At 46.2% G+C, this 24,545-nt stretch overlaps 3 protein-coding genes, 1 long non-coding RNA gene and 1 pseudogene across 4 annotated transcripts; 3 read left to right on the top strand and 2 right to left on the bottom strand.

Annotated features, from left to right (window-relative positions):
- Positions 1 to 4,728: 4,728 nt before the first annotated feature.
- On the bottom strand, positions 4,729 to 5,400 carry LOC111258288. The gene is made up of 2 exons (XR_002678950.1): positions 5,147 to 5,400; positions 4,729 to 5,006 (listed from the first exon to the last, which is right to left on the bottom strand). It is a non-coding gene; the product is annotated as an uncharacterized LOC111258288 (long non-coding RNA).
- A 3,179-nt stretch (positions 5,401 to 8,579) lies between these two features.
- LOC101761451 (polyol transporter 5) lies at positions 8,580 to 10,491 on the top strand. Its single transcript, XM_004979747.3, has 2 exons — positions 8,580 to 9,405; positions 9,474 to 10,491. The coding sequence occupies exons 1-2, from the start codon at positions 8,920 to 8,922 to the stop codon at positions 10,413 to 10,415; spliced, it is 1,428 nt and encodes a 475-aa protein (XP_004979804.1). The 5' UTR covers positions 8,580 to 8,919; the 3' UTR covers positions 10,416 to 10,491.
- A 1,069-nt stretch (positions 10,492 to 11,560) lies between these two features.
- Positions 11,561 to 13,387, top strand: LOC101757545. Its single transcript, XM_022829570.1, has 2 exons — positions 11,561 to 11,713; positions 12,368 to 13,387. The coding sequence occupies exons 1-2, from the start codon at positions 11,561 to 11,563 to the stop codon at positions 13,385 to 13,387; spliced, it is 1,173 nt and encodes a 390-aa protein (XP_022685305.1).
- A 62-nt stretch (positions 13,388 to 13,449) lies between these two features.
- Positions 13,450 to 20,792, top strand: LOC101757156 (annotated as a pseudogene).
- Positions 20,793 to 22,473: 1,681 nt separating this feature from the next.
- On the bottom strand, positions 22,474 to 24,052 carry LOC101760254 (polyol transporter 5). The gene is made up of 2 exons (XM_004979744.2): positions 23,567 to 24,052; positions 22,474 to 23,494 (listed from the first exon to the last, which is right to left on the bottom strand). Exons 1-2 carry the CDS (start codon positions 24,050 to 24,052, stop codon positions 22,523 to 22,525), a joined length of 1,458 nt encoding a protein of 485 aa, XP_004979801.1. The 3' UTR covers positions 22,474 to 22,522.
- Positions 24,053 to 24,545: the final 493 nt, after the last annotated feature.

Below are 24,545 nucleotides of genomic sequence, written 5' to 3'. Positions count from 1 at the left end.
GGGCGACAAAACAGCCAGCTGGGTTTCTTCCTCCTCCCGATAGCACAGTCACTGCTCAGGGGAGGTGCTGCTCGAAAATTGAAAAAAGTGAAAAAGGTGGGGGAAGGTTTTCAACTTTGTTTCCTTAGAGTTGGAGCTTATAAGAGGTAAGTTGATGCTAATTTCTCATCTTTTTGAAGCTTATTGCATAGATTTTAGGTTCAAATGGAGTTCCATATCCCTCTAGATAGATCTAGATCTCCAAGGTGTGGATTAGTCATTTGGAGCTCCATTTACCTCAAACTTTTGGATGAAGTTATGTTATTTAGGTAGGAGAACAAGATTATCTAATCATTTGTATCAACTTTGATGTTTTAGCCTCATTCATGAATGATGAATTTCCAAGATATCCATGGAGGAGAGAGAAGAATATTTGTTTTTTATATTGATCCATGCATGACATAATTTTCATTTTTTTTCCAAGATTTCAATATTTTCATTTGTTTATTAGGAAATACTACATGTGTGTAATTATATATATATGGTGTTTTTATATGGTGTAATTTTTTTGCTGTTCAGAGAGATGGATAGGACATGGATGTACCAAGCACGAAGAACAGGCGCCTATTTCCTTGGAGAACTTAACAAATTCATTAAAACTGCCGAGAATAATGCAATGATTGAGAAGACAAATATGGTGGCTTGTCCATGCAAAACCTATAAGAACATGAGAGTATTCAGGGAGACAACTACAATAAGATCGCATGTGATGGTTCGAGGTTTCGTTGAAGACTACATGATTTAGACATATCATGGTGAGAAAGCACCCCCTCAGAATCCGCTCGACGAAATCATGGGAGATGTCGAGTTTGATGCTTACGATTGTTTTGAGGAGGGTGGCGGCGATGATGGTGGTGGTGGCTCTGGATGATGGTGTTGATGAGGGTGGCGATAGTGGTGGTGGTGACAATGATGGTTATGATAGTAGTGGCGACAACGAACTTGATGAGAGTGATTTTCTAAGCTAGTTGTTGCATCACACCAAAGCGGAACTATTGGTTGGTAGTGCAAACGCGTTAGAAAACTTCGAGACGGTGAAGAAATCAGCGGGGGAGAATGTGTATGAGCGTTCAAAGGGATGTCCAAAACACTGGACCGTGCTTTGTTTCGTACTTGAGCTGTTGATTTTAAAGGCTAAGCACGATTGGTCCGATGGTAGTTTCAATGATCTGCTGCGTATCTTGGCTTGGTTGCTTCAAAAGCTAAATAGAGTGCCCGCCAACACATATCGAGCAAAGAAGCTTGTTAGTCCGTTCACAATTGGTGTGGAAAGAATTCATGCATGTCCAAACCATTGTATCTTGTACCGTAGGGATACTTTCAAAGGCTTGGACAAATATCTTGTATGTTTTGCAAGTCGGTACAAAAATAATTCCAATTATTGTGATGACGACAGGCAAGGTCCAACCGATGGGAATAAAAGGAAGAGGAAGGGTGTAGGGAATAGTGTTGCCATTGTTGAGCCAAAAGACACTACTTTAGGCATTTCTCAGAAGCAGCGTAGAATTCCCTCCTTGGTCATGTGGTAACTCCCTATTACCGATCGCCTTAGATGTTTCTTGTCAAACCCAAAGGACGCTGAACTGATGCGATGGTGGGATTCAAATAAGCGTAGGAAGGGTGACGAAAAGCTTTGATATCCATCCGATGCTCGCCAGTGGAAGAAGTTTGATGAGCGTTATCCACAATTTGGAAACGATCCAAGAAATGTTCGATTTGCACTAAGTACAGATGGAATGAATCTGTTCGGTGAAAGGACCAGCACTCACAGTACATGGCTAGTGATCTTGACGATGTACAACCTGCCAACATGGTTGTTCCAAAAGAGAAAGTACCTTTTGCTATCCATCGTTATACAAGGACCAAAACATCTTGGCATCGATATAGATATTTTTCTTAAGCCTTTGATGCAAGAGATGGAAACTTTATGAAAGAATGGTATCGACATCATCGACCATTTTACACAGCAAGAATTTAATCTAAGAGACATTATCTTCATCACCATCAATGATTACCAAGTGTTGTTTGTCTTGTCAGAACAGGTGAAACGTAAGATAGGATGCATGGTGTGCATTGATGACACCGCATGGTCTTTCCTAGAAGGTTCTAGAAAGGTAGTTTACCTTGGGTACAGACGCTTCTTGGTGGAAGGACACATGTACCAAAGTAAGAAGTTCTATAATTTTTTTGGCGGCAAGCCCAACCTAGAATCTAATCCAGAAAAACGAGATGGGAACTATGTTTTCAACATGGTTAGGACAATCTAGGTTCCTTATAGGAAGATGACAAAAGATGGGAAGAAGAAAAATAGAGATAAGCCACCTATCGATGGCGTGCCATTCAAGAAGTTGTCAATCTTCTACTAGTACTTGCCGTATTGGTCTGACCTTGAGGTCCGCCATGCCATCGATGGTATGCACATGAAGAACAATGTGTTTGGTAACACAATTGGTCTCTTCTTGGAGACATTAGCTAAGACAAAGGATATCTTGAAGTCACGACAATACTTGGTAGCCATGAAGATAAGACAAGACCTTCACCTTGAAGTCACGACAATACTTGGTAGCCTCGATAAGGGGAATGGAAGATATGAACTGCCCCCGGCTAGCTACAACTTGACACTAGATGAGAAGAAGGCAGTGTGCCAATTGTTATGGAGGATTAGAGTACCAAGTCGATTCTCATTCAACATCAAGAAACTAGTCTCAATGAAAGATCTCTCACTATCAAGCTACAACTGTTATGATTATCATGTGATGCTGACGTTGTTCCTTCCAAATGCAATTAGAGTGATCAAGCCTGCATATGTAAAGATGGTTATCACTCGGTTGTGTTACTTCTTCAACAAAATTTCTCAAAAGGTTATTGATGAAGATGAATTGAAACACCTCCAAGAATTAGAGTGGATGTATTTTTTAATACAAACTATTACAATTTATCTTGGATGCATATAAACTTTGTATCAAAATTGTAGAGCTCAATGAGACATTAAACTTTATAGTTGACAACTTTTGCATTTGAGATCATTTAATAGCTCAAAAAATACATTTTAGAAGAAAAAAAATGGAGAAACGATTTCCAGGGGCGGGCGTTGGCACCCTATATATGGTAACACCCACGTGGAGTTAGCTAAACTTTTGGAGAATCCCGCGAGACGCTGACAAGCTGCCAAAATTTCCGCCCTCCTGCCCTGCACCGACACCGCTCCCCTCCCCCGTGGGCTCCGCCGCCGCAACGCCTCCCCACGTCGCCACCACCGCCAGGCCGCAGCTTCGCCTTTCCCGTCGCGGTGCCTTCCCGAGCCACCTCTCCACCGCCGAGCTATGCAGCACAGAACGCACCTCCTCCCTTCGTCTCCACCACCACGGGGTCGGGTAGCCTCCTCCCTAAGCACCGCCTCCTTCCCGCCAGGCCGCCGCCTACCCGCCGTTGAGTAAATTTCTTTCATTATTTTATAAACCAACAATTGTAAATTTCTTCCATTAATTTGGACAATCACCGAAGTTGATTTATTGGAAAAATCTATCTTGTCTAAATTATCATTGAAATTGATGATTGTGGAATAATCTATCTTATTATAATTTTATTTGGATAGTTTTGGTAAGTGGAAGTGGTGGTGGCGGCCATGGAGGTGGCAGGGGACAGTACATATTCGAGGATCCTCCCATTAGTCGTCCAGGACTTCACTTCCCTAGTGGCACCATTGAGTTGCCAACAGAAGATCGAAGGAGCGGATTAGTTCCCATCATAGTAATATTCGTTCCTTCTTTTAATTAATTTTTTTACTACACATGAATAAATTCTAAATTTACTTACATACAATGTAGCTTATCAACCCTATTAGATGGCTCAAAGTTGTTGTCGAAGCTATAGGTGGTACTTCTCCCATAGTGCAAATCGAGATTGTTGGTGAAAGAGTACATATCTCTCTTCAAGTACCCGCTCGAGATACGAATTTCACCTCGATATCACTGGGAAAGGCCATCCCGATGGTTTCATTACTGCATCAGGTCAAATAGCACCAAATAGGGTAACTTTTGAGAGGACCGCCGTGGAAGCCTGCCTAGAGCAGCTTAAGGATCATGGGTACTTTGTACCAGACTTGTCATATTTTCGAATAAAGTAGCTCGAGGAGGGAGAAGGTAATGTGATTGTGACTATGAGAGGCTTTGTCAGCTTAATCAACATGACATAGTATGAAACATTCTTTTATCATTCTTGACTTAAGTTATTTTACATCATTTTTACTTTTATCAAGTTATTATGATCTTAGGATATATTTGGTACTACCAATGTGGCGTGAGCTTTCGTGTGATTCTGAATCAAGTCTTGGAGGTGTTTGATTTGACTTACATAGGTGGAAACCCGATATTCAGCAGAGATTGGAAGTTCCAAGCTCATCTCACTTTCCATAGGTTACATCAGTTAACGTCTCCATTGTTGAAGATTTATACCGGTGTATATGACCGTCCATGTGAAGTGGAGGAAAGTGCACTTATCCGTGCTCTAACTTAACGGAACTTATTTGAAGTTCTAAGCTGAATGATTGAAGATCCCCTATCTAAAGAAGAGAGTCGGATTAGTAGGAAATATGTAACATGCACGCCCGGATATATCCCTACCTCTTATGGACTTAAAGTTCAAGTATTGATTTACGAACTCGCTGGTTCCATGCTGCACGGATGTATGTGTCCATACGGATACGGCCATTTTCTAAGCAACCCGATATGTGGATACATTTGAGCAATTCCGTAATAATAAATAAAATGCATATTAAAATTCGAAAAAACATCCACAGCTTGGAAAGGACGTTGAAATCATCTTGCAATTGCACTTTTCGCTCTTTCTGTTTCCAATCAGCAAAGAGGCACATGACATGCATCGGCAAGCCAAGCATCTCCATCACGAGCTCCTAAATGAACTTGACGGAGGAATTGAGGATTAGTGGAGTACATCTCCGTTCAGTCCTGAAACAGATCCAGTCTAGCTCCTTACTTCACAGATATACACAACTTCAAGAACCGGAAAGAACTGAAAAACAAGAACAAGAGGACTAGATCGAGAAAGGGAAGAACCGGACTCAAACTGCCAAAGGGGAAAAACTAACCGGATGACAGGTCGTCGCCCTGTTGCCATGCTCGTGAGTCGCCGCCGCCGGCGTGAAAACTGGAAATCACCGCGGGCGTGGTCGTCGTGGCCTCGTGGGTGTGGTGTGGCCGTGGCACAAGGTCGTCGCCGGCTCGCCGCGGCCAGCGGCGCCGCTCGTGGCGCCGTGCGGGTTGCGGCGGCGCACCAACAGCGGCGGCGCGATGCTTCCGGAGGCTGGAGCGAACAGCGAGGAGGCGCACGGGCAGAAGGATAATGAAGGGTGCTGTCTTGTTGGGCTGGGCCGTATCTCCAATCCACCCCAATACGTACCGGCGGGCGTATCCGTTTTTTCTAATTCTTTTTTTATCTCGGATACTTACTATCTCGGATACTTACCAGTATGTATCCAGCACGTACCCTTGCTGATACGCGATACGGCACCTCATCCACGTACGTATCCAGGTAATGTACCCTACTCTTTCCTTATTGATGTAAAAACTGGTTATATAATTTCATTGATATACAATGTTTATTGATATATAATGTTCTTTGAGTGTTGGATCTGGATGGGTTGACTGAGAACCATAATTTAAAAATTTGACGTGAAAATCATACAAAAATTTGGTGAGAACAACATTTCCAGAGTCTGTGATAGCTTTACCTGTCTTTGCAAAACAATTAGCAGGGGCAGGTGTGAAGACACTATTACACCACCCGCCCCTGGTAATAGTGTCTTCACATCCGCCCTGTAAACAGCTTTACAACCTACCCTCCAAACAGCTAATTTTAACTGTGAAAGTTAGGAGCGTGTGGCGCGCCCGTCCCTGCGAATGCTATTTTAACTAGAATCTATTTTTGTGGTAGTGTCTGGATAAGCATTTCTTGGGCCGGACCGAGAAAAGCCAGGTTTTCTAGGTCTCAAATCGCTCTGCCATGGCCTGGCCGCAACGAATTGTCCGGGCTTGTAATTTCGGTCCAGGCTTGGTAAGGCATAGGCTGGACCGGGCCACCCACGCCCACTACATTTATACACTACAATTAAAAAAAAGAAAAGTACTTTCCAGGGTCTTTTTTATTTTTTTATTTTAGTATTTTGCAAAAATATATATCCTAATAATAATATTATAAATCTATACCTATACCACCATTTGAAACGGCTATAGCACCTCAACTCTGCTGCATTTGCTGGAGCACCGGATTTTTTTTCAAATCCCAGCGAGCACGCTGCTCCTTTCACCAGCATTACCTGAACAACTTGAAAACAAGAGCTAACGCTAGGACTCAAAGCCTACTGCCCAAGAAGCCTTCCTCGCAATCACACCAAAAGGTCAGCTGTGATATGCTTTCATGGTGACAGTGGAGAACCTTAACATGGAATAAGTTCCATTTGTACGCCAATGTGGAGAAACTTAATATAGACTACTCAGTTCCATGTACACGCGCGAAGTGGTCGTAACTGCTACATGGCCTCCTTCTTGTGAACAGAGGCAATGGCTCATGTCAATGGATTGTTTTGTAAACCATAAACTCATAGTAATAACATCTCCAGGTAGTAAACCATAAACTCTCAAAAGTCAAATCCCATAGTTTGTAGCTGTCGCTAAGTTTAATATGCTAAATCACAAACAACGAATGCCATGACTATATTTTTCTAAAATAGAAAAGATGCTTGTCCACAACCCTTTGACTTCCTATGGCTCATTTGAGGTCCTTATTCATCAGCTTAGTTAGAAAAGTTTTGTTTGGTATACCTTTTCAAAGTATCTTTTTGGCAATCTTTTCTCCTAGAAAACATAGTTTCTCCTACTGGGCCCCATACATGCAACTAGAAAAGTAAACAAAAGGTAAACTAGAGACGGCCAGGGACCCTACAAGTGGTCTTTTTATGTCGGAGTGTGTGCTGCCACACTGAACAACGCACACGCCAATTGTAAGTTCTCCAATGTATGTGGTTGGAGATAAGAGATGGAAGTTGTTGGTAGAGTATGTGAACAAGCATGAGCCACCTAGCCGGCCTGCAACCAATTAAACCAGCTCCAACCGTTTGGAATTCATGCCAGAAGGGACCCGTTAGCTCAAGATAACCACTGTCACTTTCAGCAGTTAATAGACGAGACAAGGCGCTAGTCATGAACTGACCATCGAGGGGCCCAAAACTCTTCTCACCATGCAAATCATGGTCACATCCTGTGACAACATATGAAAGAATCGTCCTCATATCTCATATATCCTTCCCTGGCGAAAAAAGTGTAGTACTACTAGTCTACTACCATTGTGACAGTCTGACGGAAAACGCGAGGGATCGGGAAAAGGGATAGAAATGATCGTGACAGTCGAAAGGAAGAGTGGGTGGTGAAAGAAGAAACTTTTTTCTGCAAAATGCATTTTAGAGACGCTTACTTACATGCGTGTAACATAATCCTACTAAATGCACGCGCATCTACACACTATACCTATGAGATGAGAGCACCTTTAAGAGACCAGGACAATATGGACATGCTAAGCCTAGCGTTAAAAGATTAACACTAATTATTTTTGAAATAAATTTAGAATAATGCAAGCATCCCGTACGTCTATAACTTAAATCTAGGTGGACAGGTTTCACTCAGACCTACTAGGTGGACAGGTTTCACTCTTACCGTAGCAGCAGAGTCAGTTGGATACTTGGATTATATTGCCACCGATGGTCCACGGATGCAGACAGTAGAAAATGTTATTTCCAAGCACATGTTAAAGTAATGCAGACAGTAGAAAATGTTATTTTCACTCACATGCGAAAGTAGTTTGTCCTTATAATTCACTTCTCCAATGCTTTTGTAAATTCTTATGCCGTCCAAATTCCACACGTGGCAAGGTCAAATATACCAGCTATGAGCCTATAACTATAAGCGGACACGGCTAGGTGGGGTGGTAATTAAAGAGGCATGGGGGAGAAGTGTGATCAACAGTTCTGACTAGCCTGGTGGCAGGGATGATGTGGATCCGAAGGTGGGTGTTGTGTTCATGTGTTTGTTACTACTATGCAAGTTAGGGTCTCTTTGGCACCGCTCCCTTGCAGCTCCAGCTTCTCTGACATGTTACTATAGCACTACTGTGCTGGACTGCAGCGAGAAGCCAAAACGCATATCAAGGTCAAAAATGAACTTGGGAAGAGGGGAAGCCTGTGGAGCTTGAAAAAGTGGCTCCCCCAGCTTCAGCTTCGGCACGCGCAATAGTTAGAGAGTCGGAGCCGACAGGAGCTGCGTCAAACAGGCCCTTAATGATAGTGTAGTGGAGCAGGTGGGCTGATTTGACGTGACTTAATTTAGCATAGTGTTAGAAGATGGAAGGTGTACCACCACCACTATCATTATTAATTACATGGTATCAATTTAATCTAGTTCAAGTTCCGTGCTTCGATATATGATGGCAGGACACTACTAGAGAAGAGAGCATCATACCAGTCGGAAAACCCCCTTCACTCCTAGAAAGTGAACCGAGAGTGATGAGATGCCTATGATCATCAGTTCCGGTTAATATAAGAACCGGGAATGATGCTCTTATTCGTTCCTGGTTTGCGGTACAAACCGCTTGCAAGAACCCTCCACGACCACCCTTCCCCACTTCAACAAATGCAAGATCGCCCATTTATAATTCAAGTCTCTGATGCATTTGTAAATTATACTATAATACATGCACGACGGTCCAACTTACACATCATGCTGAGCAATCTATAGTTGCACACTTGCACTGACATCCCACAGTCTTCATCACCACCGACGACAAAAGCAAAGAAAGCAAGCTGCCACTGCCATGGCGCACGGCGGCGCAGCAGCAGCGCCGCTGCTCCCCTCGGCCGCCGCGGCGCCCGACGCGTACGCGCCGCCCCGGAACAGGTTCTCCTTCGTCTGCGCCACGCTGGCCTCCATGACGACCATCCTCATGGGCTACAACCTCGCGCTGATGAGCGGGGCGCAGATGTTCATCCGGGAGGACCTGGGCCTCTCCGGCGTGCAGGTCGAGGTGCTCACCGGGTCCATGAACGTGTTCATGCTCGTGTCCATCCTCGCCGGCGGGTGGGCCGCCGACCTTCTCGGCCGCCGGGGCACGCTCGTGCTCGCCAACGCCTTCCTCATGGCCGGTGCGCTCGCCATGTCGGCCGGCGGCAGCTACGCGGACCTCATGGCCGCGCGCTTCGTCACCAGCGTCGGCGCCGGGTTCGCCCGCGTCGTCGCTCCCGTCTACAACGCCGAGATCTCGCCGGCGTCCACCCGCGGCGTCCTGTCGTCCTTGCTAGACGTACGTGTATTATATGCCTGCATCCTTGTCTTTTCTCCATTTGAAAGCTTACTTCTGTACTCGTGCAGATGTTCGTCAATGTCGGCATCTTGCTCAGCTACGTGTCGAATTACGTTTTCGCCGGCCTGCCGGTGCACCTTGGCTGGCGCGTCATGTTCGCCGCCGGCGCGCTCCCACCGGTGTTCCTCGCCGCGGGGGTGCTCGCCATGCCGGAGTCGCCGCGGTGGCTGGTGATGCGCGGTCGCCACGCCGACGCGCACGCCGTGCTCGTGCGCACCTCCGACACCCCGGCCGAGGCCGACCTCCGCCTCGCGGAGATCAAGCAGGCCGGCGGCGTGTGGAAGGAGATGCTCGTGCGGCCGACGAAAAGCGTGCGCCGGATCCTCGTCTGCGTGCTCGGGCTGCAGTTTTTCCAGCAAGCTTCCGGCATCGATGCCATTGTGCTCTACAGCCCGCTGGTGTTCGAGAAGGCCGGCATGCCGTCGAGCACCTCCGTCCTCGGCGCCACCGTCGCCGTTGGGGTGGTCAAGACGGGCTTCATCCTCGTGGCGACGTTCCTCTCCGACCGCGTCGGCCGGCGCCCGCTCCTCCTCGCCAGCGCCGGGGGCGCCACCGTGGCGCTGGCCTCCGTAGCCCTGACGCTCTGCGTCGGCGCCGGCGGCGATGCGTCCTCGTCGTCCCCTCTGGCGACGGCGGCGTGCGTCGCGTCGGTGCTGGCGTTCGTGGCGGCCTTCTCGGTCGGGCTCGGGCCGGTGGTGCCGACGTACAGCTCGGAGATCGTGCCGCTGCGGCTGCGCGCGCAGGGCACGAGCCTCGGCACGGCGGCGAACGGGGTCACGTGCGGGCTGGTGACCATGACGTTCATCTCTCTCGCCGACTGGATCACCATGCCTGGGTGCTTCCTCCTCTACGCTGGCGTGGCGGCAGCCGCGTGCGTCTTCGTGTACATGAAGCTTCCGGAGACTAGTGGGAGGAGCTTGGAGGACATGGACGTGCTTTTCGCCAAGTGATGTTGGTTGCGTAAATTGGACAGTGAAGTGAGGTTTTGCAGTAAAAATTGGGCAGTAAATTGCGTAAATTGTGATTAAGGCATTTGCTAGTGTATGGGTTTGTGTCTGGGATCGATTTCAACTTAGAATTTGGCAACAAATCATTTAGGAACCACCCGTAATAATTCATATAGCTTTGAGTATAACGGTCTAGTTCTTTTTTTCCTCCCTATAAATAAAACATTTGAAATAATTTATGATCATGTCATTCCAAACATTTTTTGGAAAACATGCAAAGTGCAACCTGATATTTCAAACAGTTTTTTTTTAAAAAAATCTGTTTGTAAAGTTTGAAATGTCATTTTAAAGAACTGTTTGAAATGTTTCTATTCACCGATGATGGTCGACGGAACTGCTGACCAGTTCATTCTCTCTTAATTATTTTCTGCATCTTTCCACATGAAATTTTGCTAATATGTCTTGACTTGACATAGGTTAGCGTTGACATTACTTGCTCTTAGTGTTGATCTGACCTCTGGCTCAGTGCCCCACCTTTTGTTTACATTGGTTGCCTGTCCTGGCGTCACATGCATGATTCACATCCCTTGTCTTCCCTTTTCATTGCTCCATCGCCCTCCTGCAGAGTTGGCAAAGTCACCTCTTTTGCTAAGCAGGAGGAGCTTCTCCAGGTAATTGCATTTTTGTTTTTCTGTAAACGACCTCCTCCTTATGGTTAAGTTGCGAGCTATTGCAAATGCTCTTCCCATATGATCTCTATTCTCTAGCTCTGGAGAGCATTAATCCACACGTACGTTACAAAGTAGATTCTACCCGTCCGTAGAGCATCCGCAACAGATCGATAGTAGCTCTCTACAACATTGCCACATCAGCTTTTAAGGAGAGAGAAAAAACTGTGGCTAGATGTAGCAAGAGCCACTAGCACACGAATCGAATTGCATACAAAATATTTAGCCACACGAATTTCATTTCAGCATGAAATTGAGTTAACCAAGTGGACCGATACCATGCTTACCTTTTCCTATTTCATTTCGTTACTAAAAGTTCCATGGAAATTTTTTTACCTACTAAAAAGCCCAAGAGTTCATGCGGCCCAGCACAATTTCTTCCTCAACACCACCGCCTTCGTCGCGTCCCTGCTCGCCATCATGCTCATCGTGAGCTACGACAAGCTGCAGGACCTGCTCCAGCGGAACATCCCGGCGAGATTAAGGAAGGTGGCGCTTTATGGGCCCATCGTCGTGGCGCTGCTGGGACTCGTGGGCGCTTACGCCTTCGGGAGCTGCAGGGACAGCAGGCACGTACACCACCTATGTTGCCCTCCTGCTTGTCGCCTTCGCTGTGGCCTCCATTTTTTTTTCAGATTGTTGCCCACCGGTTTGAAGCCAAGATCACTTCTTGCGGTGAATGGATCAAGAACCGTTTCAACAAAGTCCTTAACTCCAGCAGGTACACATATAAATGCACTGGCATTCAAACTTCGATTATCGAATTTTTTTTCATCTCTGCATTCACCCTACTTTGTCGTGCACATGTTTCTTTTAGAGAAATTTATTTACATTTTAATAGAAATTTATTTGTGATAAATACTACTACATAATAGAAAGTAAGAAATTGTTCAGCCTCAATAGCATACCATGGTGAATACTGAAAAAACAGTATTTTGTCACTAATAAAGACACATATTGTGGTGCTATAACAATTTTTCTTTTCACAAATAGTATACTTTGTCACTAATAATCATAATCACCTAAATATATATTAATTCTTGTTTATTTGTTTATTTGTTTAATGGTGGAAAAGACACGTGAAGATATTCAGTTGCTTGCCATTCTTGCGGCGACCAATGCTTACCAAGCTGGAGTGGATCCGCCTGGTGGCGTCTGGGCAGAAAGTGGGGAGGGTCACAGGGTCGGAGACCCAATATCCTAACAACGCACCCTGTGCGGTACCAGGTCTTCTTCTACTTCAACTCGGCAGCCTTCGTGGCGTCCCTAGTCATCACGGTGATGCTGCAGAGCGAACGCCTGGTTAGACGCCACGCGCTGGAGGCGGCCATGATACTGGATCTGTTTGGCCTCATAGGCGCATACGCTGCCGGAAGTGCCAGGGACACAACCACCTCCATTTACACGGTTGCCATGGCTGGTGTTGTCCTCATCTACGTGGTGATCCACATCGTCTTCTTCACTCTAGACAGCACGCCTCCTGCAGGCAGCAGTACGACGACCAATGAAGAAGGAGGCAGCTGGTTGAAGAAGAAGCGTGATGTGCTGCTGTTGCTTTCAGTCTTGGGCGCAACGCTCGCGTACCAAGCCGGCTTGACACCTCCAGGCGGCTTCTGGGAGGAGGATGACAAGTCTGGGCACCACCGAGCCGGCTTCCCGGTGCTCCTGGACAAGTACCCTATCCGTTACAAGATATTCTACTACTTCAACGCGGCAAGCTTCATGGCTTCCGTCGCCCTCATTGTCCTCCTCCTCAATCCAAATCTGTACAAGCCTGGCATAGAGTGCTATGCGCTCTACGTCTGCATGGTTGCCGGCATGCTCGGCCTCATGGGTGCCTACTCTGCTGGAAGCTCCATGCATCTGCGAACCTCCATCGTCGTGTTGGCACTGGCTTCTGCATTGACTATTGCATCTTTTGCGGTTGCAATCTATGTGAGATGCATCCGGAGTAAGGGTGAAGCCAAGAAGAAGGAACAAGACAACAAGGAGAAGAAGAATGGACAAGAGGATACCATGATCATGTTCCTCATGCTGGTAGGAATACTGGGTGCGAGCGTGACGTACCTGACGGGTCTGAAACCACCTTGTGGCATGTGGAGGGACGACGCAAACGGGCACTCGGCCGCTGGCTACCCGGTCCTCTATGACACCAACAAGCGGAGGTACAATGTTTTCTTCTACAACAACTCCACCTCCTTCATGGCGTCCATCGCCATCATCGCCTCTCGCTGCCTTCACGGATGATCGTGCAAGTGCCTAATAAGGGGAAGAGCCATAAAATTCATCTTTGGCCGATGCACACTGCCATGGTGCTGGACATGTTCGCCCTCCTGGTAGCCTACGCGGCAGGCACTGCTCGGAAGTGGGGTACATGAGTACATCCACCAAGGTCGTCCTGCTGCTCGTTCCCATCCTGCTCCTGATTTGGGGGGTTCTGTTCCTCTGCAACATATGCCAAGGATGCATGAAACCGAAGAGGACCCAATCCCCATCCGTAGAATACAAATTCTGAATGAAGCTCGGTTTGGACATATGGTAAGGTTATAGGTAAATAAAAGCTGTGACACGGTCGCTATTGGTCTGCTTATTTAAGATTTTGTTGGAGTCCAATGTGTGCATTGACATGTATATACGTATTATTCTTTGTATGCCACCCAATGCGTATGTATTAACTCTTTGTTTATCTACAAGTAATGAATAAAAGGGTTTGCTCGATGTCATTATTATGCCATGCATTATTCTCTGATGCTTAAATGGGTATTTCATGGGCATTTCTACCGTTGAGACTACGGAATACAAAATATGGGATCCTCATATAGTAGTACATTTCTAAAATAATCGAGAAGAAGAAAAGAGTTGAGACTACCAAATACAAAATATGGGATCCTCATATAGTAGTACGTTTCTAAAAGGGAGTGCTACCTGCCACCCGGGTGTTTCTCATGGAAGCATCACCCAGGCAATCTGATTTGCTGAAACACTTGATTTTGAGGCAGACAATTTAGGTGCTGGCAGAGATGCTGTCACCTGAATTTCAATACCATCAGATTTGGATCAAACGGTGGAAAATAATTGCTAGCAAAAACAACATAGAAACAACTATGCTGAGAACATAGTAAACAAACTGATGCAGAAAAGAGAAGGAAAATTAACATGCAAAATGCAAAACTAACAACTCAACAAATGCAAAATGCAAAATTAACATTCTCTATGACATCCTTTCCTCCTCGTTATTTGCCCACGGTAGATGTAGTTTAATTTTGCGGTGTTTTTATTTCCCTATAATGGGCTACCTTTATTTGTAGGTTAATTATCAAATTACTCCTGATTTTTATGTGATTTGTAGGCTAGCTTTTTGGGTATTGCGTCAGATCTGGTTCAATGATTTTTTTTTATTGGGTATTGGACAACGGTTTTGCAGTTTTTTATAGCGATGAGTAATGTGGGCATGCTGGAAATGGTGTCACCATTGTTCAAAGCGGCAGCTAGTTGTAATCAACTTGGTAGTGTGTGTTGGCCGCGCGCGCAAAATTCCCACCTAATTGCTATATGGTTTTTGGTCGGGATGGAATTCGGATCGGATCCGCATGGAATCGGATTCGGATAGTACTTTTTACCACATTTTAGGCCAAATACGAATATGAATCGGCTGTTCTCGAATACGAATACAAAACGAATGTCTCGTATTCGGATATCCATCGGATATTTACTCGGTACGAAGATAACATGTACATATTTTGTTTGTTGATGGTTTTTTAATTACAAAATTTCTACAAGTGGAGATTAAAGTACGAGTACCTAACTAGTGCAAACAAAAATCACTCATGAAAATGTTACATTAATTAATAATCATTTGGAATAGATAATACATGGATAAATATACATTTAAATAAATATAAACAGTTATCAATGAATAATAAAAATTGTATAAAAATGTTTTTATTAATAAATAGATAAACTAGAGTATTTAAAATTAAATTTAATATTCACATATATTTATTATTAAATTTAATGACATTGGTCTCTAAATTATAGATGAATTTTAAATAGTTTTATGGGTACAATATTTAGTAAATAAAATTAGTATCATTAATTATTAGTTATAAAGATAAATTTTGAATAGTTTCAATGATATACTATTATTATTAGTATTCAAAGTAACATCATTTATCATTAGCTGTAGAGATAACTAACAGTTTCATAGGGTCGGATACGGATAGTGTCGGATATTGTCGAATACGAAGGTGGAATCGGATAGAGAAAATCAGGAAAAACGAATTCGGATATATACATTTTGAGTACCACATTAAATTCAGATACGAATACGGACATCCATATTTATTATTTTAGTGGATATGGATTCGGATAATTCGGATAATCGTTTCCACATTGCCATCCCTAGTTTTTGGTGAGCTATTTAGGGATGCAAGTCAATTTGTGAGATTGGTTTTAATTTTGATACGACTAATTGTATAGTCGGACACAACATTTTGCTGAAAGCTTAGGACAACGAAAACATCTTACATTTTGAACAGAGACAGTAGATAGCATCATTGTGCTGTAAATGTCCGCGTGTATCTTAATGGTAGGCTCGTAGCATTACTTGAGTAAGTCGTCTTATTTTAGACTTTATTCCAATATTAATTATTCTTCTTTTTGGCAGGCCGATTTCATTTTATCCCATTTGTATTCGGTAGTCTCATTCAAGTGTCCATTGTCTGCACGCGTACGCCCGGTTTCCATTCCTCATCAGTCGTCCATACTTGTTTTGAGCTGATTATACACTTGTTCTTCAACAAGGTCTTTTTTCAGCAAAGGATAAACAAAAACGCGTGTGATGATTCTGTATCGTATCATATGCATCCAAAATAAATGGTTAAACAAACAAATGCCTGTGTAACTGAGGTAACACCATGTTCGTCAAAAACACAGTACTGTTGACCACCATGGGTGCATAGCATGAACTTTTTTTAGATGCATATCGTCAATTATACTGACGGTACGGTATGGAACACTGGCGTGCCTCTGCTATTCCTACTCGACAATTTATTCATAAGGATGGCTAATTTACTGGGTGAGGGTTCTTCTATTATCTTTCTTTGGAACTCCTTTTCCCTCAGCTTGTTCTGCAAACTGCAATTACTCTGTAAGCCACAGCCGAAGGCATATCTTTCCAGCTCTGCCCTCAAGTTATTCCAACGCGACAGTAAAAGTGGTCTGAACGCCAGGCCAGGTTTCAATTCCTAATGTGCCAGGTTTACGAAAGAGGGCCTTTTGTAAAGCTTGAAAAGCCTTCCGTATTCATCAAGCTTATAATGCAATAACACTGTGTCCTGCATGTTGTAGATGATGCAGTTAATATCACCGTCCCCCCCCTTTTTTTTCTTTTATTTATTCACTCAAACCCCACCTTTGTATTTTTTTTCTCATTCCATTATACTAATATATAACTAGTAATTAAGGGTCCTGCACCCCTCCTGTTCCTTAGAAAAACCGCAGCAAAGAACCAGAGCTGCCAATGTGCGGTATCCTTCCTCTTCACCACAAAGGTCATGGACAAGGGCTCCTCAAGCTGGCTGCACCCTTAGCTTCCTGTGCCGACGGCCAAACCACACCTCGTCCGTTTGGCCAAGCTCTGCCAGGCCCAGCGGTGCGCGCACCCTGCCCGCAGCCTCGACCGCACTACGCCTTGACCGTTCTCCCGCTCGGGCTGGGAACCATGCATGCACTACTACGACTATAGAGGCATCAATGACGATTACAGGCTCTGATTAGTAATTAAGTATATAATTTCCAGATTAAGGTTGATCAGTGATCATGATTAGACTAAGTTAAAAGATCATGTATTTCAGTGGTAGGTGACGTGCTTGTCGACAGCGAGGTGCTAGTAGTAATTTCGTCAATCTCAAGCCGGCACAGTCTTTCGGAGGGTAAAGTTGCATGGACGTGTTCATAAGGACGAGTGTGCATACGTGTATGAGAGCATCTACGTATGTATTGAACCGCATGCTAGCGGTCCTCAAAATATCTAGCCACAGTTTTTTGTCTCTCTTTATTTCTCTCCCCTCAAAACTGATGCGGCAATGTTGCAGAGCGCTGCTATCGACCTGTTATGGGTGCACTAAGAAGGGGTAGAAACTACTTTGGAACATGTGGATTAACACTAGCTCCAGAGCTAGAGATCATATGGGAAAGAGCATTTGTAATAGCTCCAAACTTCATCATATGGCGGAGATCGTTTACAGAAAAACAAAAATGTAATAATATGGATGGGGCGATGAAAAGGGAAGGGAAGAGGAGGGATGTGAATCATGTGACGCCAGCAGGACAGGCAACCAATGTAAACATAAGGTGGTGCACTAAGAGGTGAGATCTAGACTATGCAGATTATTGAAGTAGTAACTGCGCAAGATGCAAAATGTCAACGCTAACCTCACTAGTAGAGAATTGGCTTTCGATGCGTCCCCTTTTGTCCCGGTTTAAAGTTAGCTTGGGACAAAAGGTTCACCAACCGGGACTAAAGCTCGGTCACTGGTGGGGGGCTCACCAACCGGGACCTTCTATCCCGGTTGCAAAGGCTAGTGGGAAAAAAAGATCCTGAGAAGCCTTTTATCCCGGTTTGAAACACCAACCGGGATAAAAGACCCCCCTTTATCCCGGTCGGTCGAGAGCCTTTTATCCCGGTTTGTAATACCAACCGGAATAAAAGACCCCCTTTTATCCCGGTTGGTGTTTCAAACCGGGATAAAAGGGTCCCCAACGAGGTCACTGAAACAGGAGTAAATCCCTCGAACCCTTTTATCCCGATTTGTAATACCAACTGGGATAAAAGGGGGTCTTTTATCCCGGTTGGTGTTTCCAACCGGGATAAAAGGGTCCCCCACGAGTTAATACAAAAGGATAGTATCCCCTATATGGTCAGATGCGGTGTGTAGGTGGGATGGCAAGGAAGCTACGCGCGAGGCTGGAGGTTGTGGGTTCGAATCCCACGCAGCGCGCACGCGCATATTTCACGTGAAAAATCACGTGACTTGTGACTTGTGACGTGCGCGTGTGGGGGACTTAAAGGCCAATTCCCTACCAACCGGGATGGATTTTTGGAAGATTTGCACCCTACCAACCGGGATTAAAGGCCAATTCTCTACTAGTGCCTATGTCAAGTCAAGACATATTAGAAAAAAAATAATGTGGAAAGATCAAGAAAATAAGAGAGAATGAACTGGTAGGAGGCCAGATCCATTGACCATCATCATCTCATCCAGTGCTCCGTTGGCGTAGCAGGCCTGACAACGAGCCATGGCCCGCCTCTAACCCCATCCTGGCCCAATCATTGTGTGTGTGGTGGTGGTGGGGGGCCCTTATCTGCTGGGTAATGAAGGTCTCGTTTAAACACTTTTGCTAATATTTTTTCATCCGTCGTGATCATTTTGCAAAAAAGTCCCTCAACTTTTTAGTAATCAATCCGCAGTCCAAATGCTCAACAGATGGGAGGCTCGGGTGGAAAAAGGAGGGAAGGGAGGGGGTTAAACCATCTGCCAAACTTTTTCGGATCCCACTCGAGGAGCGAGGGCGGGCGGCGAGGAGCCTTGTGGCGGTGAAGGCTGAGGAGGCGAGGAGCCGGCGGCGTGGCCCCCACCGCTGCCGCCGGTGATACGCAGCCCGAAAGGGTGGCGGCGGTGATGGTCCGTTACGCCCTTGGGTGGCGCCTTTTCACCGGAGCTCGCCAGGTTCCGCTCGCCCCACTCCCCTTCGTGCTGGTTCGCATTAGGATTTTGAGAATGCACTTGCGCTGAACTGTTGCTGCTGATGGTGTACCAGAGGAGGCGATGCAGATACTAGAGCATGGGGCCTCTAACCTGCCCAGCGGTGGCGAGGGAACAGTTGAGGCCGTGGGGCTGCTCATGCTCGCCATGTCCACGCTATTCTACCGGAGGTATGAGTGTATGACGCGCTGCGCTACTCATTTCTGCAACCCGAAGCTTTAATTTTGAACTTACAAGTTCCCCTTGACCCTGCAATGTGGTGGATTCAGCATAGCTTTAATCTGAACAAATTTCTTATAAGTTCCCCTGACCTGCAATGTGGTGGACTCGCCCGTTAGTTTGGGTTAATTGGGCTTCTTGTCTGCACTGCTAATTACAGGCTTATCTCTGTTTCTTGTCTAGAGTTTAGCATACTTGTGGCATTTAGGTAGGGTTTCAGGTACAGCACATGTTGTGAAACAAACAGGAGGATTTAGAGTGGACTTGTGTTCTAGTTTGCAAAGTAGTTGCCTATTGGCAGATGATACATGAGTGAAGAAATTCATATGCTTTATAGATGTTTGGCTTTAACAAGAACTACATAACATGAACAATATCTATGATAATTACTGTATATTAGCCTATTAGGGAGTACTAAACTATATACTTTGGATCACTTATTTATTGTTTAAACATCTTAAACAAAGAGGTCTTAAGTCCCACACGTCTTCTATTTTTGGTAGAAATAAAACAAAAGGTATAGATTCTCATAAGTGTTCTTATTTGGTGTCCGATTGATGGTCCTTTTGGCTTTCTTGTGTAAAAAAAAGATATCATTGGATGGTTTTATTTCTTGTCTGAGGAAGTTGACTAAAAATAGAAGTGAAAATAAGTTTTAGGTTGAGTTAGAGAGTTGGAATTATTAATTTAGTCAATGATCTTGAACACATTTCTGATTGTGTCTGTTAATTGATTTTGCAGTTGCAGTGTGGGAAGCACTAATGGGACTACACATGGAGGCAGCCAGGTTTGGTCCTAGATGCTCATTTAGTCTTCGCCGCCCTTAAGTGAAATTTATGTTATTTTAAATACAAGAGATCTCCAATTCAGTGTCCCCTAATGATTCGGTTGATCTGTCGATCAAAGATGAGAGCCAGTGGCCTGATCAGGATCCTCTTAAAATTTCAAATTAATGCTATCAAAGGACTTATTGCACTTCTGAATGGAGAAATAGAATCAGGTGTTTTGATGTCCCAATTATTGTTAGCTTAATAGGGAATAATAAAGAGTGATAATAGAATTTCATCTAAATTTGCTCTTTATCAGAAGCCCAGCTGTTCATTGATGGGTGCAAAGACTTCGCTGGAGGCAAACACCAAACAGGTATAACCATCTTTGAAACTGATTATTCACATTTTTTCTTCAATAAGTGGATACATGCCTATTGATGTTCTTTCCTCAGAAAGTGCTGCCTTTTCATATGGTGAATATTTGCATTGTGTTGGGGATTTTCCAATGGTAACACAAGTGTATGAGAGTGTTTTTGAGGCAGCGCGCATGGAAGATATGTCTGGAAACCTTGTAGCAGCTGGAAACATGGTTACTGAGGAGGTTTCTCTTGGGGCCACTTGCTCATATGGCCAGCTTTTACCTCACTCTAGGTAAAAATTAGAGTAATCTTTATGGTTGTGCTTTGGTTAAATTTTTAGATGCACCCCGAAATTCGATATATAAACTTTCATATCACCTCTACTATTGTTCTTTCGACTAACTTGTTGGTATTTCTAGAAAATAGTGGCATCCAAGTCAATAATCTACAACTTTTAATCCATGCAGGTTCAAACCACCCAAAGGTCGACATCGTGTTGACCTGTGTAGCTAGAATGTACAAACTATTTGCAATGTAAATGTGTAGACATTCAATAAGTGGAATAAAAATTTAATGATGGAAACAAAAATGTCATTAGTTTGAAAAACACAATTGATCTTTTATCGTAGCAACGCACGAGCATTTTGCTAGTTATTATAAAGACAACACAGTAAAAGTTCATCCAGATCATCTTAACCACCAAAACGATCTGAAAATAAGCTGCCTATTTCAGATTATTTTGGTGGTCGAGGATGACGTTTTACACTATTATCCTTAGACCATAAGTTTCGTATAAAATGTAGAAGGCGAACAAATAGGGTCTAAACCATATTCAGGTTCAGCGCCTTTTTAAGCCACGGCCCCGATCCAATCCTATCATTTCCTTTCCTTTGAAAAGCCCACAAAGTTCCCAAATATATCAGCATGCATAAGTTTGCTGGTCCTCAGAGTCACTCTAGCAAACCTTCTAAACAAAGCCCCTACTTCTAATTAGGAGACTAAGTAAAAAAATAAAATCCAGCAGGATCCCTACCAGAGCCTCCATTTTGGGAAGGCCTCCAAATTCCCTCCCACACCCCCAGGCTTGGAGGGTCCCTCCGCAGCCCCTATCCACGATTATTTGGGCAGTTTTTCTCCCACACATGCTCTGCCACGCTGGATCCACCGCCGTCCCATGCTCCTCCACTGATGCCGGGGCCACTGTCAAGGTTGGCTGTGGACCCTTGCTCGTAGTCCGCCGTCGGGGCTGCTGTCAAGGTTGGCCGCGGGGCCCCTTGCTCCTCCACCGCCGCAAGGGCCACCGTCGGGGTCGGCCGCGGGCCCTTGATCCTCTGCGCCGCTGCCCGGGCCACCGTCGAGGACAGCCGCGGCGCCTCCTCCCCTCCTCGCCATCGCGCGGTTCACCGTCAGCACGGCGCCCTTGCTTCTCCTACCGCCATGCGGGCTGGTTGGGCTGCTCGATCCGCCGAAGCTAGCGCGGGGAGGAGGGCAGCGCCGCCACCAATGGATTAAGCACGGGCCGACCATGCCAATCCCACTCCTCCTCACACGAATCTGCAGTGCCTGCTCGCTGGAGCCATCCTCGTGCACGAGGAGGCCGGCCTCCCAGGAGAGAAGAGGGTGGTGGAGGGAGAGATGAGTGCAGGCCGGTGGTGGAGGAAGATAAGAAAATAATAAGTCACTGACAAGTCGGACCTACATGTCATATGGTAGTAGGGGCTGTAGAGAAAGGGATATTGCTGAAGTTGTGGGTTAAATCTAGAGCCCAGAAAGTTTGAGTGGGAGCTATTGCTGGAGTTACTTTAATGTTTACAAACTTATACTTCCTCAATATACCTGTCATAGTGGTAGATTACATTTTCACTAGTTTTTATAATTTTTACTGTTGATGACGGTGGACATGACTATCAAGTCTCTTTGAGATATTCAACTTAATTTAAAAGAAATAAAAACAAATTAACGTATATATTTTTGAAAACCATCAATAATGGTAATATAACAAACAGATTTTTTTAAAAACTATCTATAGTGAGTACAAATATTTCAAACAGGTTTTTAAATGACATTTGAAACTTTACAAACAGAGATTTATATATCTAAATGTCTAGCAAAATCTATCGATCTAGAAAAATCAAAACGACAAGCGATCGGATTATATGAATTGTTATGGGTGCTACTTAGGGATTTGTACCAAATTCTATATTGAATTCCACACACAAACCCATACACTAGCAAATGCATTAATCACACAAAACCTTAGTTCCATCATCACTTGGAGAAGAGCACGTCCATGTCCTCCAAGCTCCGGCCACTAGTCTCCGGAAGCTGCACGTGCACGAAGGCGCACGCGGCTGCTGCCACACAGGCGTACAGGAAGAAGCACCCGGGCATAGTGATCCAGTCGGCGAGAGAGATGAACGTCATGGTCACCAGCCCGCACGTGACCCGGTTCACCGCCGTGCCGAAGCTCGTGCCCTGGGCACGCAGACGCAGCGGCATGATTTCCGAGGTGTACGTCGGCACCACCGGCCCGAGCCCAACCGAGAACGCCGCCACGAACGCCAGCACCGACGCGATGCACGCCACCGTGCCCAGAGCGGACGACGACGAGGAGTCGCCGCCGCCGACGATGCAGAGCGTCAGGGCTACGGAGGCCAGCGCCATGGCGGCGCCCCCGGTGCTGGCGAGGAGGAGCGGGCGCCTGCCGACGCGGTCGGAGAGGAACGTCGCGACGAGGATGAAGCCCGTCTTGACCACACCGACGGCGACGGTGGCGCCGAGGACGGCGGTGCTCGACGGCATGCCGGCCTTCTCGAACACCAGCGGGCTGTAGAGCACGATGGCGTCGATGCCGGAGGCCTGCTGGAAGAACTGCAGCCCGAGCACGCAGACGAGGATCCGGCGCACGCTCTTCGTCGGCCGCACGAGCATCTCCTTCCACACGCCACCGCCGGCGCTGGCTTGCTGTGGCGCCGAGACGGCCTGCTTGATCTCCGCGAAGCGGAGGTCGGCCTCGGCCGGGGTGTCGGAGGTGCGCAGGAGCACGGCGTGCGCGTCGGCGTGGCGACTGCCCATCACCAGCCACCGCGGCGACTCCGGCATGGCGAGCACCCCCGCGGCGAGGAGCACCGGCGGGAGCGCGCCGGCGGCGAACATGACGCGCCAGCCAAGGTGCACCGGCAGGCCGGCGAAAACGTAATTCGACACGTAGCTGAGCAAGATGCCGACACTGATGAACATCTGCACGAGTACAGAAGTAAGCTTTCAAATGGAGAAAAGGCAAGGACGCAGGCATATAATTAATAAACGTACGTCTAGGAAGGACGACAAGACGCCGCGGGTGGACGCTGGCGAGATCTCGGCGTTGTAGACGGGAGCGACGACGCGGGCGAACCCGGCGCCGACGCTGGTGACGAAGCGCGCGGCCATGAGCTCCGTGTAGCTGCCGCCGACCGACATGGCGAGCGCGCCGGCCATGAGGAAGGCGTTGGCAAGCACGAGCGTACGCCGGCGGCCGAGAAAGTCGGCGGCCCACCCGCCGGCTAGGATGGACACGAGCATGAACACGTTCATGGACCCAGCGAGCACCTCGATTTGCACGCCGGAGAGGCCCAGGTCCTCCCGGATGAACAGCTGCGCCCCGCTCATCAGCGCGAGGTTGTAGCCCATGAGGATGGTCGTCATGGAGGCCAGCGTGGCGCAGACGAAGGAGAACCTGTTCCGGCGCGGCGCGTACGCGTCCGGCGCCGCGGCGGCCGAGGGGAGCAGCGGCGCCGCTGCTGCGCCGCCGTGCGCCATGGCAGTGGCTGCTTGCTTTCTTTGCTTTTGTCGTCGGTGGTGATGAAGACTGTGGGATGTCAGTGCAAGTGTGCAGCTATATAGATTGCTCAGCTTGATGTGTAAGTTGGACCGTCGTGCATGTATTATAGTATAATTTACAAATGCATCAGAGACTTGAATTATAAATGGGCGATAATCGGATCCAACACGTGAGAACGTACGACACCCACCCATATAATTATAATCGGATCCACGACAACATGTTACAAGCAGTAGGCAATAAAACGATGAAGCGAACTAGATCAATCACAGAAGACACGAGATTTTAACGTGAAAAATCTAAAGAGGAAGAGAAAAATTATGGAGGCCAACCAGCAAATCTTCACTGTATCGGGTGAGGTGGGGATTTACAACTGTTTCAACTTATCCTGAGCAAAGGTTTACAGGAAGTATATGAAGAGGTGAAATCCTAATGGACGACGATCCGTACCGCGGGGGGGGGGGGGGGGGG

The sequence above is a fragment of the Setaria italica genome, chromosome VIII (genome assembly GCF_000263155.2).
Source record: "Setaria italica strain Yugu1 chromosome VIII, Setaria_italica_v2.0, whole genome shotgun sequence".
NCBI lineage: Eukaryota > Viridiplantae > Streptophyta > Magnoliopsida > Poales > Poaceae > Setaria > Setaria italica.
Note: the sequence above shows the minus strand (reverse complement) of the source record. Positions and strands in the feature narration are given on the sequence as shown.